The sequence below is a fragment of the Camelina sativa genome, chromosome 6 (genome assembly GCF_030686135.1).
Source record: "Camelina sativa cultivar CO46 ecotype springtype chromosome 6, ASM3068613v1".
Taxonomy (NCBI): Eukaryota; Viridiplantae; Streptophyta; class Magnoliopsida; order Brassicales; family Brassicaceae; genus Camelina; species Camelina sativa.
The window spans coordinates 19,597,901-19,613,379 of record NC_141885.1 but is presented as its reverse complement, the minus strand read 5'-3'; the positions used below and the strand labels follow the sequence as shown (position 1 = coordinate 19,613,379).

At 38.8% G+C, this 15,479-nt stretch overlaps 4 protein-coding genes across 9 annotated transcripts; 3 read left to right on the top strand and 1 right to left on the bottom strand.

The window, feature by feature from the left end:
- The first annotated feature begins 182 nt into the window (after window positions 1-182).
- On the top strand, window positions 183-2,061 carry LOC104791684 (ataxin-3 homolog). Its single transcript, XM_010517627.2, has 2 exons — window positions 183-602; window positions 1,252-2,061. Exons 1-2 carry the CDS (start codon window positions 348-350, stop codon window positions 1,840-1,842), a joined length of 846 nt encoding a protein of 281 aa, XP_010515929.1. The 5' UTR covers window positions 183-347; the 3' UTR covers window positions 1,843-2,061.
- Window positions 2,062-2,288: 227 nt separating this feature from the next.
- LOC104791682 (reticulon-like protein B12) lies at window positions 2,289-3,642 on the top strand. Its single transcript, XM_010517624.3, has 4 exons — window positions 2,289-2,673; window positions 2,763-2,943; window positions 3,028-3,239; window positions 3,321-3,642. The coding sequence occupies exons 1-4, from the start codon at window positions 2,604-2,606 to the stop codon at window positions 3,467-3,469; spliced, it is 612 nt and encodes a 203-aa protein (XP_010515926.1). The 5' UTR covers window positions 2,289-2,603; the 3' UTR covers window positions 3,470-3,642.
- On the bottom strand, window positions 3,547-6,311 carry LOC104791683 (mitochondrial uncoupling protein 1). The gene is made up of 9 exons (XM_087453363.1): window positions 5,804-6,311; window positions 5,043-5,258; window positions 4,860-4,938; window positions 4,630-4,763; window positions 4,441-4,539; window positions 4,249-4,353; window positions 4,088-4,165; window positions 3,911-3,997; window positions 3,547-3,810 (listed from the first exon to the last, which is right to left on the bottom strand). The coding sequence occupies exons 1-9, from the start codon at window positions 5,879-5,881 to the stop codon at window positions 3,766-3,768; spliced, it is 921 nt and encodes a 306-aa protein (XP_087309489.1). The 5' UTR covers window positions 5,882-6,311; the 3' UTR covers window positions 3,547-3,765.
- Window positions 6,312-7,974: 1,663 nt separating this feature from the next.
- On the top strand, window positions 7,975-11,975 carry LOC104791681 (O-fucosyltransferase 28). 6 transcript variants are annotated; one of them, XM_087453357.1, is made up of 9 exons: window positions 7,981-8,812; window positions 9,526-9,594; window positions 9,681-9,753; window positions 9,841-9,911; window positions 10,014-10,102; window positions 10,200-10,332; window positions 10,458-10,690; window positions 10,774-11,250; window positions 11,335-11,975. In XM_087453357.1, the coding sequence occupies exons 1-9, from the start codon at window positions 8,243-8,245 to the stop codon at window positions 11,597-11,599; spliced, it is 1,980 nt and encodes a 659-aa protein (XP_087309483.1). In that variant the 5' UTR covers window positions 7,981-8,242; the 3' UTR covers window positions 11,600-11,975. The 6 variants fall into 6 exon arrangements, with proteins under 6 accessions (XP_087309484.1, XP_087309483.1, XP_087309487.1 ...); XM_087453361.1 differs by having other exon boundaries at window positions 7,997-8,812; window positions 9,548-9,594; XM_087453359.1 differs by having other exon boundaries at window positions 8,000-8,812; window positions 9,495-9,594.
- The last annotated feature ends 3,504 nt before the right edge of the window (window positions 11,976-15,479 follow it).

Sequence of the window (15,479 nt, the reverse complement as noted above, 5' to 3'; positions counted from 1 at the left end):
GAGAAACCTAACTTGGGAAGCAAGTAAAACATAAACTTAGGATTATAGATATTGGGCCTATATTGGAAACAGTTTCGGGCTTATCTGCAAAATAAGGAAAAGGCCTTAATTCTCAAAAAAAAACACGTGTCATCCTTTGTTTCAATTTTTTCTTATTTAAATATTTTTAAAGGGTTAAAAGGTTTGTAACTTGCGATCTCTCTCTCCTCTCATCACTTCATCTTTTTTTTTTTTCATTACTTCATCTTCTTCATCGCTTCGTTATCAATCTCTTGAGACTTTCGCATCGCTGCAATATTTTTATATTTCACAACCGAATCTTTTAAGTCTTTTAATCTCGATCGAAAATGGAACGAACGAGCAACGGAGGGATGTTGTATCACGAGGTACAAGAGTCGAATCTGTGCGCCGTACACTGCGTCAACACGGTGTTGCAGGGACCTTTCTTCTCCGAATTCGATCTGGCTGCCGTCGCCGCAGATCTCGACGGTAAGGAGCGTCAGGTTATGCTTGAAGGCGCCGCGGTCGGTGGGTTTTCGTCCGGCGATTTCTTCTCTGAGGAGTCGCATAATGTTTCCCTCGGCGGCGATTTTAGTATCCAGGTAACACGAATCGCGATTTCTTGATTTCGTGTTTCTTTCTTTTATGGAAATTTAAAAACCCCGAGTCGTATCCAACATTTAGAAATTGCAAGCTCTCTTTCTCTTGTTCTTGTGTTCTTGTAAGTTTAGGCATAATTAGGGTTTCGAATTTACAGTTCATTTGGTTGCTGGTTTAGACTAAAGTGGAAACCTTTTGAATGGTTATCTTCGAGTTTTGAAGTTTAAGGTACCAATTGAATATATGAACGTTTAGTGCTAATGATCGATTTAAGTAGAATTGAGATTAGTAAATGGTGTTTTGTGCGAACATTTTTATGCTGAGAGATGGAAGAACATTATAAGGTATTTGTTATCTAGGGACTCATTGGTTTTGGATATGTTTGCTATTATCTGTGCTATTATCTGTAGTTTCTTGGCTTTAGAACTAATTTTTTGATAAGTCTGTTGCCACACAAGTCAATTTTGCTTGCAAACCACTTGAGTAGCGGTTCACATCCCAATTATAAGCATCTAAAGTAAAAGCGATATTAATGGTTGTGTGGAAGTTGGATGAGGTAAAACATTCCAAACATGTGCATCTAGGTTGTGCAAAGTATATCTTCTCTATGCATATTCTTTTCACTGAGAAAGCTTCTGGTTTGATTGACAGGTCTTGCAAAAAGCTTTGGAAGTGTGGGATCTACAAGTGATTCCACTCAATTGTCCAGATGCAGAGCCTGCGCAGATAGACCCTGAGCTTGAAAGCGCCTTTATCTGCCACTTGCATGACCATTGGTTTTGCATAAGGAAAGTAAATGGTGAGTGGTATAACTTTGACAGCCTTCTCGCCGCCCCGCAACATTTATCAAAGTTCTACCTCTCTGCGTTTCTCGACTCGCTCAAAGGCTCAGGATGGAGTATCTTCATAGTGAAAGGAAACTTCCCACAGGAATGTCCCATGTCGTCTTCATCTGAAGCTTCCAACAGTTTTGGGCAGTGGCTTTCCCCTGAAGATGCAGAGAGAATAATAAAGAATACGAGCTCAGTACAAGGTTCATCTGCTAGCAGCAACAAAAGTAATGCCAATGTGGACCAACAAAGACCAAATCAGGCATTGTCACGTGAGGAAGTGCAGGCTTTTTCAGAGATGGAAGATGATGACTTGAAGGCAGCAATTGCAGCGAGTTTGCTTGATGCTTCTGCGGCTGGGGCCAATCTCGGCGCTATAGGGACTTCTAAGGAAACCGAGGAAAAAAAGTAGCAGAGGAAATAGAGAACAAGTCGTATTGATGGAGGTGGGGAATATTCACATTTGTTCCTTTTGTTTTGGTTTGTTATCAATAGTTATATCAACAACAGCTTTACATACAGAACAGAGAAAAAAAATACCTTACATCTAAAGAAACCAGAGAATAAACGATTTGTGAATTTTATTTTTTGCTTGATTTCTTTTTGGTTAATCCCAAGCCAAACTTACATTCTGACAATCTTATTAGATTGAGAATAAAAGATTCTACCTTTTGGAACTTAAATCTGAAAATGAAAAAAATACAGGCTTATATTATTTTTTCAACATTTTCTAGGTAATTAAATTACTTCAGTTGACAAAAATAAATGGTGTTGTAAATTTCATTCATCTAGTCCAACTTTTTAACAGTTTGAAAAACTCTGGACTAAGGATAACACTTTTAGGCTGGAAAATAATACATCGAGAGGCCAACAAACACCTTCTCTTTTTCCCTAACAGAGCATAGCCTTTGAATTATTAAATTAATTATATATATTCAAAGTTGATGGCTTTGATGATGATGGTGATGACCCAACTTTAGTCTCTTCACACCTTTTTTTTATTTTACTTTCTCTGCTAGTGACACATCAGGTTCCTTCGATTTGAGCCTTAAGGATTTTCTTGTACATGATGATGATCTGTTTCTGACATTCAGAGCAAAATCTAAATATCTGGGTAACTTTTTGGGATCTGAGATCATCTGAATCCAAGTTTTGCTGATCTTTCCTTCTCAAATGGGTTCTTCTTCGGACAAGCTGTTTAACAGAGAGAGGACAATACATGAGATTCTGGGAGGGAACATTGGTAAGTGAATCTAGATTCCTATCATCATGAATGGTAACGTGATCTCTTTCTTTACCTCTAAGTCACATGTTATGAAAATGAATCTGCAGTTGCAGATGTGATGCTGTGGAGGAAGAAGAATGTGAGTGTTGGCATAGTTACAGTGACGATAGCTTCATGGATGGTGTTCGAGGCATTTGCTTACACTATCTTCACTCTTCTTTCAAGTGTTCTTCTTCTCTTGCTCTCTATTCTCTTCCTCTGGTCCAAATCTGCTTCTATTCTCAACAGGTAAATTTAAATATTATATGTTATTTTTCACTTTGTGATTAATGTTTTACATTTCTAAATTCAGTTTCCTTGGCTCTTCTTCAGGCCATCACCGCCATTATTGGAGTTTCAAATAAGTGAAGCGATGGCAGAAGAAGCTTCGATATGGTTACGTATCCATGTGAACAAACTACTCCAAGTTTCGTATGACATTGCAATGGGAAGGGACTCAGAGTTGTATATCAAAGTAGCAATCTCTCTGTTTCTCATCTCATTGATCGGAAGCCTCATGGATTTTCAGACACTTTGCCACACCAGTAAGTAAATATTATAATAATGCTTGAAATTTTTTGAGCTGGAGATTCATTTTGCGGTGGTGTTCTTGGCTATAATGGCAGGCGTTTTGGTGGTTATGACGGTTCCAGCTTTCTATGAGAGATATGAAGATTACATTGATGGATCTATTGTGTTTATCTGCAACAAAGCTAAAGAACTTTACCTAAGATTCGAGATATTGGCTTTTTCAGAGAATAAGAAACTGTGCTGAGAAGCTGTCACCTCTTTCTTCTTCAAGAGTTTCTTCTTCTGTCTATTTTTGATTTCTCAGTTTTGTGGAAAGAAAGAAAGAAAAAGGTATGTTTTTTTTTATTTTAGTTGGAATGGTACACCCAAAATATGAGCAAACCACGGAAATTTTTATTTCACAGTTTTACTTGAAAACTGACTCTCTATATTCCGAAAACAATATTAGACCAAGTTCTGGCCTCTCTCAATCAACGAAATTAAGAAAAAAAAAAACAAACAATGAAGCTCTTATTCTCTCTGCTCAAAAAACTTTGTGTCTCAGTTTCTTTTGGACGAATCGAGTTCCCGGACATACTTCTTTGCCTGGATTGAAGTAATAAAAACCGGTATATTAGTAGATGAGAAAGACGACTTTGCGTGATTAATTTGAATTTGATACAATAAAAGTTATATCAGTTGTTACCTGTTCGAGGGTCAAAAACATGATGACGTTCCATGAGCCAAGGCGTCCAAAGTTGGGGATGAAACCCTTGTAGAATGCCATAGGACCCTGTAGAGGAAAACTCAAGAGTGAGAAACATTTCTGCGGATATCTTTATAATAAAACCTCCAGAGAGGGATCAGAAGTAGAGTTTCTTACATCACTCTTCAGAGTTTTGATGAAGCAGTCAATAGTGCCTTTGTAAGCACCAGAGTCTCCCATCATTCTTGACTTAACCTGCCACATAGCAAGATTCAAGAAGAGAATCAGGAAACGAAGCGAACAAACTCAAGGTTCAGTGTCATGTGTAGATATCATACCACATCAACAGGAGAGCCGATGCAGACAGCAAAGAATCCTGCCCCCAGTCCAGATAGAATATGTGTGACGACGTTGTCAGTGAAACCCGGAATCTTCAAGATTGTCTGAACGAAAAAAAAAACAGGATTGTTGGTTAAAATAGCAGGATCCTTCAGTTAGAGAAGAGAGACCGAGAATGATTTGTTTCATACCTCTTTCACTTGATCGTAACTTGCTAATTCAGCAGCATTGATAATTGCGTTTCTTGCTACGTTAGGCCCAAGACCAGTCCAAAGAGCTCGGACTCCTTCCTGTCACAGCCAGATTAATAAGAATATAAGATATGAAACATAGTTGAAGCAACTTATTCCCAATCTCAACTTCCAAGGCAGGATAACTACCTGTCTCACAATTGTTGAATACGCATTCATCGCTCCAGAATACCGTCTTGGCGCACCTGCAGCTAGTTTTCCTTCAGCCTGAAGCCTAACTTTCACAAGATCAGTGGGATTTGCTACCATGATACCCAGTGCACCTGAGAGTTAGACAACAACAACAACAACAACAGCAGCCAAGTTAAGTGATAAAGAAGGAAACTTAAATCCTGGGTTTCTTCTACCGCTATGCTCACCTGTTGTCAAACCAGCAAGAATTTTCTTGCTCAATGGAACATCACCCACAAAGTCTTTTCCAACATACAAGTTTTTCACCTGCGGAGAACAAAATTGGTTAAGACTTTTCAGTAATAACTACAAAGACACTGAGTTTAAGCATGTTTTATAGAGCATTGAAAGAAGTAGAATTAGTAACCCACCGGCTCATACATTCCAATCCTAAGACCACCAAAGAGGCATTGACGATGCAATCCAGGTACAACACCTTTCCATAGTGAACGTAAACCTTCTTCCCTAGCAATGGTACCAACAGTTCCCAACAATCCTCGATATTTAGGCAGAGTTACATCTCCAGCAAGAGCAGACTTTTGGAGCTGAAGCCTAACTTTAGCAGTGTCCAACGGAATTGTGCATATCTAGGTGGTGAAATAACAAGTCAGTAAATACCAATGGTGCAACACAGAAGATACAGTTTGTTCTGAGTAATTTAACATTATACAGTTGCGTTGCATAAACAGATACAGCTCTCTAATGAATACAACTCTTAAGTCTCATATTCATGTTTCGCAAAATCATATCCAAAGCATTACTTAACACTGCAATACAAACGCCTAAAACTCAATTACGTTCACAGATCTGACCGATTAAACTGTACACAACGAACTCCTGAAAAGATGTATATTCCGACTGCAGAGATCAATCAAATCACTCTCTATTGAAGCAAAAGCAAGTAATCGATTCTCAAGCTATACGATCAGACAAGAAAGATTAAAGATCAATCTGATCTCTGAACCTGGGAATTTTTTTAACGAAATTCGAAATACATTTCCGCGTAAAACTGGATCGCGACACACAGTTCTTTAAGTTTGACGATACAATCGAAGCATATATACTCAGCGAAAAGAAGAAAAAAAAAAAAAGTAAAAAAGAGAAGGAGAAAATGAGGGAATCCGGCAATTACCTCGCCGACGCAAGCAGCGAAGGCACTGCAGGCGAAAATTTTGGGCAAGGGAAGGTCGGATTTGCTATCAGCTACCATTTTCTTGTCGATCGTGAGAAAACGCGAAATCAGGAGGCGGAAGAGGCTAGGGTTACGAAAATCGAAGAACAGTTGAGGATCTTGGGAAGAGCGACGAGGAAGGAGGACGCTAGATTACGGCTACGCAACTTGGGCCTCTCTCTCTCTCGACTGTTTCTTTCTGTTAGTCTCTCTCTGCTATGAAAAGGAAAACCAAAAAAAAAAAAAAAATTATGGGCGCTTTCACTTGTAATTTATACACACGTGTGTGACCTGTTTTGATAATAAAAAATCTCATCCATCCATTATAAATTCACTGTGTTATTATTTTGATTCCAAAAGTCAAATCAATGACACAGCGCCACGGTTTTATCGAATTTTTTTAATTTATTACTTGTGATTTTATTCTTTATTTTTGTATCCGTATTCTGATTCCTTCACTTCTAATAATGATCCAAATTGTTAGAATCTGAATGGTTTAAGAGAAGTAATTTGGTACAAAGTTGATTAATCCATCCACCAACCTTCTCTGATGGCTTTGTAGCAGTGGCAGTGAAGGTGTGCCTCCATCTTCTACTAGCATCTGATCTAATGAAGACTTTCTAATATGGTATTTTTGTCATTTATGCCATATTTTCTTAAAATCTTTTCAAATCTGTCGTATTTGTAAAACCTTTTCAAATATGTTATATCTATTAAATATGACAGACTCAGTTTTACTAGATTACCCATTTAATTAAGATTTGTTTTGACGATGAAACATGAAAAAGACGGGCGCATGGTTGAAAGCATTTCACGGAACGTGTGGGTGATAATTGGTAGACAACATATGAATATATAGGAACGAAGTGGTAGATAACATATTGCTATCGAAACAAGTCCATCAAGTGGTAGACAACATATTCATATTGAGACAAGTCTACGAGATGGTGGACACAACATATTCATATTGGAAGTAGTCCACCCACCCATACCAAGTAGACAACATATGCATATTGACTAGTTGTCCACCATTTGGATAAATTCAGTAAATAGACAACATAATGAAAGTGATTTGAGCTAGTCTACGACGACAAGATGTAGATTGTCCTTTAATGGACAACTATTTAATCGAAGTGATATTGGTGGACCAAAGTATGTGATAGGATACAATTACTAAGCCGGTGAAATTCGTTTTTTATGTATATAACAAACGAGTGTGTCCATTACTCATGATAGACAATATCATAGTAGACAATAATAATTACACAACGATTTCGTCTATTGAGGTTTAGTCTACTGAGTTACTATGTTGTCCACAATAAACGATTTTCCAGATTCTACATCTGTTCCATAATGTGACGGTAACCTACTGCGATTTCATCCACTCCAATTTCTATAATTTCATATAGACAATATCACTGTAGACAATAACCAATTTTCCCCATTTCAGATCTGGTCCATAGTATAACAGCAACCTACTGCAATTTTGCCCACTACAATTTCCATAATTTCATATGACTAACCTTGAGATGGGAACAGTCGGATAATTTGGTTGGGTTTTCTCCTTGATGGAAGAAGATGGATTTGTTGATTTTTTAAAAAAGCAAGAGAGCAAAACACACATAGCCCCATGAGAGAGAGTAGGAGAGAAAACCAAGAGGTGAACAAAATAATTTTAGTGGTTAGGGTCTTTTTTTTTTTTTTAGTTATTGTAGAATTAACATAACTAATTCTGACTTTTCTAACTCTGATCATACCATCTGTATGGCACATTTGGAAAGAACCAAACGATTATGACACATTTAAAAAAAAATCATACTCTTCATGGCACATTATTCTCTTCTTATATCATCATCATCAATGTCGCCATAATAATGAAAGTTTCATATATTATTATTAACAAAAGTACATAACATATGCTTAATTATCTTATCTCTCTTTAACTAAGAACACGTTAATCACTCTTCTTCGTATATTGTTTACTCTAAACGATCTTACACTAATTATCCAGAAATTATTTAAAGAGATGTGCTACAAACGTGACGAACTCCAGAAATTTATCCATACATTAAAAAATGTAAACTAGTAAAATGAAAAACCTATAGTATTAAAAAAATAAAAATAATTATAACAGTCACATACACATTACATTACATTACACACACTGGCGAATATAATAAAATCTGAAGAAAACAAAAAAAAAAAACTCTCAGCTTCGTCGTCCCCTCCTTTCACGGTGACGGTGAAGACAAACCAGAACATGGTCAACTAGTCCCCTCCCTCCAAAAATCTCAACCTCCCTCTCTCTCTCTCTCTCTCTCTCTCTCTCTCTCTCTCTCTTCTTTCTATCTCTTCTCTTTTTCTGATCTTGAAATTTCCTTTTTTTTTACCGGCGACGATATGTCAGTCGCCGGAGCGATTAACCCCGTACCTGTTGCACCCACGACTCGCCGTCGTGTCCCCGATTCTCTAGACGTAATCTCCGAACGACCCACGAATCCATCCGATTTCTGCAATACAGTTAACTTACCCGTCGTCGGATCAACGGATTTGGACGGAGGAGGAGACGCGAGTGGCCAAGACTCGTCTCCATCTTCCGAAAACTCTTCTTCATCTACTGGATCTCATTACCATCACGATCACCATCACCGATTCTACAATCACCCGGCGATTCGTTACCTGAGAAGATTCTGGATTCCGTTTGTTGGTGGATCGACGGTTGTGACTGGGCAAGGGTTTAGATCGGGGAGAAACGTGGGTCGTCGGATCTTGGGTTTACTCATGGTGCTCGTTGTTGCGTCTGTGTTCCTTAGGGTCTACCTTATGGTTGGTGTACGCGTGGTTGATCACGCTCGTTTGAATGAGTTTGTTGTCGTTAGAACGCTTCGTGATGATTTGTCTATGGCTCAACGTGAAGTTGCCGAGAACCATGCTTCTTCTCAGCCAATGCGCCTTCTCGAAAAGCTTCCCGTGAGTTTTTTTTCACTTTACGTTCAACATTTAGGGATTTTAAAAATTCAATCTTTGTGATCAATTGAGGAATTCTCAAAATCTGCAATTGTTTACTTAATCTGATACTACTAGTACTTGGGATCAATCCTCTGTTTTTGATTTTTGTGTAGGGTTTTGTTGAATAATTCTCTAGAAAATATCTGAATTGTTCTGTTTGCATTAGTGTTTCATATTGGGAAGAAGAAGAGGTAGTGGGGTGGGTGATAAGTTGAATTCTCAGAACAACTTTAATGATTGCACAATTGAATTATCATTGTGCAATTATGATAGCTCTTTTTTGACAATCTGTATCTCAATGGCATTTCCATATTCTGAAATTCTTTTGTATGGAACTTTACTTTTTTTGAATTTGGATTTGAGACTTTCACGAACAATATAGTCAATGGATTTAGGCGGCTTTGATGTGTGGATCATACTTTCCTACAATATCAGCTGACCTTAGTTTCTGCATAATTTTATAGACTTGAAATGGAACCTCTGTAATCGTTTAGCTCATGAAGTTCTGCAATATTTAATCTTGAACTTCCAAAACAATCCAAGTTTGTATTGGTTGTAACCCTTGTGTGGTTTTAATCTGTGTTAGTGTGTAATCTGTTTTGTTGAGTTAATTGTACCTTGAATTAAATTCATTAAGTAACAGATTTAAAGTACGAGAAGTTCTCTGTGATCAGTGTAATCGGAGGTCTTTTACAGGTTTTGATGATTCACTAATTCGTTATCATTTCCTCTGTTTTTGCAATGTAAGGAAGATTAAATCTTTCTGTTTGACTTCATTTCCGACGATCTTTGGTCATGGATCTTATCATTTTGTTGTCTCTTTTCATAGATTCCGGAAATTTGGCAGAAACCTGAAAGCGGGAATTATCGCCAATGTGTGGCACGTCCTAAGAACTATACAAGTATGTTGCTATCTTGGATTTCCTAGTCCTTCTTTAAGCGAGTTTTCAGTTCTGAATTTTCAGTATTTGGTGTATGTCTTTGTCTAGGACTGCACCGCCAAACCAATGGGTATCTTTTAGTACACGCAAATGGAGGATTGAATCAGATGAGAACTGGGGTGAGTTTACTTCTAAAGTATAGTACGGGGGTATTGATCTCTGGTTTCTCCATGGTAAACTGTTTTGTTTTACCATTATTTGTTGGTTTTGACCATATGCAGATATGTGACATGGTTGCTGTTGCCAAGATTATGAATGCAACTCTTGTTCTTCCTCTTCTTGACCATGAATCTTTCTGGACTGACCCGAGGTCTTGTCCTTAGATCTTGGAACTCTTTTTGACCTGATACCACAAGATATTTACAAGAAAATAAGCCAAATGCCAATAAATATTATTTTGTCTGCAGCACGTTCAAAGATATTTTTGACTGGAGAAACTTCATGAACGTACTTAAACACGATGTTGACGTTGTTGAGTACTTGCCTCCTCAGTATGCCGCCATGAAGCCTCTTCTCAAGGCCCCTGTTTCTTGGTCGAAGGTCCGTGCTTTATTCATATAGTGAGGTTTCTTGGTTAACTTTCAGAGTTTTATCTCTTCTCCTATATGGATGTAAGAGATTTCCACCATGAGAAGTAAATTATTAAATTTAGAACTGATATACAGGCTAGTTACTACAGAAGCGAAATGCTGCCACTGTTGAAACGTCACAAGGTGTTAAAGTTCACGCTTACTGACTCACGGCTTGCTAACAATGGCTTGCCACCATCCATCCAACGACTGAGATGTCGTGCTAATTACCAGGCACTGCTGTACACCAAGGAGATCGAGGACCTAGGAAAGATTTTGGTTAACCGGTTAAGAAACAACAGTGAGCCGTATATAGCTCTGCATTTGAGGTAAATCCTACATTTCTTTTATCATAAACAAGGGAAATAATTTTGATCTTAGTTTTTGTATCAAATGGATTTTGGATTTGCAGATATGAGAAGGACATGCTTGCCTTTACAGGATGCAACCACAATCTTACAACTGAGGAAGCTGAAGAGCTGAGAATCATGAGGTACAGTGTCAAACATTGGAAGGAGAAAGAGATTGATAGCGAAGAGAGACGTATTCAAGGGGGATGTCCAATGTCTCCGCGGGAAGCAGCTATATTTCTAAAGGCAATGGGTTATCCGTCCTCCACAACTGTATATATAGTTGCTGGTGAAATCTATGGAAGCAGGAGTATGGATGCTTTCCGTGCAGAGTACCCAAATGTATTCTCTCATTCAACTCTTGCGACTGAAGAAGAGTTAGAGCCTTTCAGTCAATACCAGAACCGCCTTGCTGCATTGGACTACATTGTGGCCCTTGAAAGTGATGTTTTTGTGTACACATACGATGGGAATATGGCTAAGGCGGTACAAGGGCACAGAAGGTTTGAAGGTTTTAGGAAGTCCATAAATCCAGACAGGTATGGAAACATGGAATGAAGCTTTTCATTTTGGAGACTATGTAGCTTTTTTTTCACTGATTTGTTTCTGTGTGATTATTTCAGGCTGAATTTTGTTAGATCGATAGATCATTTTGACGAGGGTGTCATATCTTGGGAAGAGTTTTCTTCAGAGGTTAAGAGATTAAACAAAGACAGAATTGGAGCGGCATATGCGAGACTGTCTGCTGCTCTTCCCAGGCTTGAGGAGAACTTCTATGCGAATCCACAACCCGATTGCATCTGTAACAAGTCTCATCCGGAGAAGCTCTGGAAAAAATCAGGTCTAAGAACAGATTCAAAGAGTTGGAAGAAGAGTGCCTTACGATAGCAGCGATACAGTAATCAAATACAGTGGAGATTCCGATGCCAAAGAATACTGCAGTGGATACATAGAACAATTTGCTTTGAGTTTATAGCCTTCTTGTACAATATAGGAAACAGAAGTAACCCGAGTTTTTGGAAGATTCAGACAGCTTGTAGAATCCATTCACACCGTACAGGATGAGCGTCAAGACTTGCGTCAGCTAGAGGAATTTTGTGACCCCGCACCTGAGTTAGAACAAAAGACAGATCATGGGGAAACAATTGTTCTTCCTCATTATTTTACATGGTTGTTATCAGTGACCTCAAAATTTGATTGTACATTGGATTACAATTTGCATCAGTATACATCTCACACACGGCTTACAACGTTTTGTATAAAAGCTGAGTTCGTGATATTATATTATATCACATAGATGGAACATAAACCTGCTCTCTTTTGTTTCGCTTTCAGTAGGGAAACGTCTAACTGCACCAATTGCCCACTGCAGCTGCAAACCTGAGTTCTCGCTCCAAACCATCTTGGTACTTAAACATCTCAGGACAAGTTGTTAGCATTTTAATTATCCCTGCAAACAACAGCATCATTTGAACAGGTGAAAAGAGTCGCAAGCACATCTTCTGTTACAACCACAACTCCATCAAAGGTAAGAGTATAGTAACGACGCAGAAGTGTTCCATCAGTCACAATCAATAGCTTCAGCTCGTCGTGCCACAGTGGCTTGGTTTCCTCTAGTGTGTAATAGGCTCTTATGTTTTTTTCGTCTGGTCAAAATCCTCAGCAAAGTATTGTGGTGTGTTAGTTTCTTCTCATCTCGTACTCTTGATGTGAAACTTCAATGATGTTTGCTTCATTCTATGCTTTCTTGAGCAACAATTTCCTAGTCTCATTGCGCCATATCCATACCGGTGATGGGAGATTCAATACAATTTTTTTGGGCCACTGCATTGCCTTTAAAAAGAGTTGATTGCATATTTGCATTAGAAGATATGCAAAAGTAAATAAAACAAAAAGGCTCGAAAACCAAGCTGAGGTGCTCTGTTTCATGATCCAAATCAGATATGAACAAGAAACGAGTCATTTGCTCTAAGATTCATGCTCAAGAAAGAGATTTCCATAAGATTAATGAGGTAGACATACAGGTATCTTAATGTTGTTTTATATTGGCAGGCATATATCAATTGTTCAAAAGAGATTATGCATAAGCTATCACACGAGAAGCGGTTGAGAATGTAAAAGCCACTTAGGCAAGTCTGGAAACCAAACAAAACTGGTTAACTAGTAGCTTTTGCTTTTTTTTTTTTTTTTTTTCTCATTTGCTCTCCTTCTTTAATTTGTCTTCTCTCACAAGTATTTATTTTTGTGTCAACTAAACTTTCATTTGCCTCGATTAGATATATCTTTTAGTTTTAGTGCTATAAGCTTTAACTTTCTGAATGTTGTAAAACACTTGTGGACTCTATAGACCGGCCCGCTCACAGTCCGTTAGGACATGGCCATTCGGCCCATATACCAGTCCGCGCATATCTGGCCCATCGGCCATTACTTTACGGCCCATGGCCATGCTTCACGGCCCATGGCCTATCTTATGTACTCGCTTACTTTATGGGCTTTAGCCTTTGTACTCCTATTATATATACTTGTAACCTCGACATTCATCAATAAGACTAAGAAATTTCACTTCCTAAATCCTCTAGTTTACAACACGTTATCAGCACGATAGCCTCTAACCCTAAAACCTAAAAACAGCCGCCGCTTCCCAAACCCTAAAACCCTAAGGCAGCCGCCGATCTTCTTCTCTCTTTCACAAACCCTAAACCATCTTCGTTCTTGCTTCCATCCGAGATCAAACACCTTTCTGTCCGAAGATCTCCTTGTTCACGAGCATACCTTAAGCTCGTGATCAAGCTTCTATCGACAGCTTGACCGAAGTTCGTGGTCCGTGTTCGGGGGTGAGTTCGTGTGTTTGTGGTTCGTGATTCCGGACGAGAGAAGTACAAAGCGGTTCGTGGGAAGCTGTTCGTTGTTCTGTCCGCGGAAGCTGTTCGCTATTCGTGATCCGCGGAAGCTGTTCGTTGTTCTGTCCGCGGAAGCAGTTCGCGATTCTGTTCGTGATCCAGTTCGTGGTTCTGTTCGTGATCCAGTTCGTGGTCCTGTTCGTGGTCCGTGAGCGAGAGAGAGTTAAAACCGAGGTCTGTTAGCTCCCGGTCCATATCCAGTCAGATCCAGATCGGTGAAAGGTAAAACATGGCCGAACCCTCTTAAAACCTTATGATCCGAATTTGGACTTAAACATACAGAACCCTAAGACAAACAAGTACACAACCAACAAAGTTTAAGATCTCTAAAACCTAAAACTTAAAAATCGGTTGGTGTTTAGGTTGTTAGATTCCTTGAGAATTAAAACCAATTATATTATGGATTAAATTTGGTTGTTTGCTGCTTGTTGTGATGCATAAGAACCTAGAAATATTTTGTTGTTTAAACATGTTCTAGGATATTAAAAACCGGATCATCCATGCATCATATTGAAATCGGATCATGTATAAAGATAGGATCTATTCAAGCATAATTGTTCATGTAAATTTCGGCTGCATGAATCATGTTTCTAGGATTGTTAAAACTCAAAAACCGAATTTGATAAACTTGAGTTAAGGGTGAATCCGATTAAGCTTTTAGTAAAATTGTTAATTTTCTAAAACCAAAACTTTTGAAATCGGAAATTAAAACATTGGTTAGGATAAATTCCTAACTAATTTAGTAATTATCTAAAACACCCTAAAAAATAATATTTACTAAATCCTACACTAAAAGGAAATTTAAGAAAAAGGAAATCCTATCTAGAAATAAGGAAATTGTTGCATGCATACATATTTGATTTTGTTGTCTTTGCATGCATGAATTTAAACCATACGAAATCTATAATAGGCAAGGGCATGTTTCGGTCTTAAATACCGCATGGCCCAAGGGCATGTTTCGGTCTTAAATACCGCATGGCCCAAGGACATGTTTCGGTCTCAAATACCGCATGGTCCAAGGCATGTTTCGGTCTCAAATACCGCATGATCTGAATAAATATTTGTTGCATGATTCGATCTCAAATATCGCATGCTAACTATCGGTTGTCTATATTATATGCAGATGGCAAACCTCAAAAGCCTAGACTATCCCATCTTGCAAGCTTCTGGAAAGAACTATTTGGAATGGGTGAAAGACACCGAAATCCACCTAAGGTCAAATGGCCTAGCTGGTTGCATTGATGAGGAAGTTGAGAGCACTGATAAGAAAAAGAACAAGTGTCTCCAACATATGCACCATCACATTGCGGAGAGTCTCAAGAGCCAGTACCTCTTCATAGACAATCCACTCGCCCTTTGGACACAGCTTAAACGCCGTTACGGGCACCAAAAGACGGTGCTCCTTCCAAAGGCCGAGTTTGATTGGAAGAACCTAAGGATTCATGATTACAAATCCGTGGAGGAGTATAACTCTGAGCTTTTTAGGATTGTCTCACTCCTTAGGTTATGTGAAAAAGAGGTGACTGAAAGGGAGCTGATAGAAAAGACTTTGTCTACTTTCAGCCCTAACAATAGAGTTCTTCAGCAACAGTATCGGCACCAAGGCTTTGCCGATTATGGGGCACTCATTGAATGTTTACTGCTAGCTGAGCAGAATGATGAGTTGTTGCTGATGAACAGTGCCATGAGACCTCCCGGTACAGCCCCATTACCGGAAGCAAAAAAGGTTGATTTGGGAAAGAAAACTACAATGGAGTCTAAGGAGCCAAAAGCGCCCCATGAGACCAACTATGTCCACAGAGAAAGACACTACGGCCAAGGCCGTGGTGGCAGAGGACGTAGTGGCCGTGGCGGCCGTGGCGGACAGG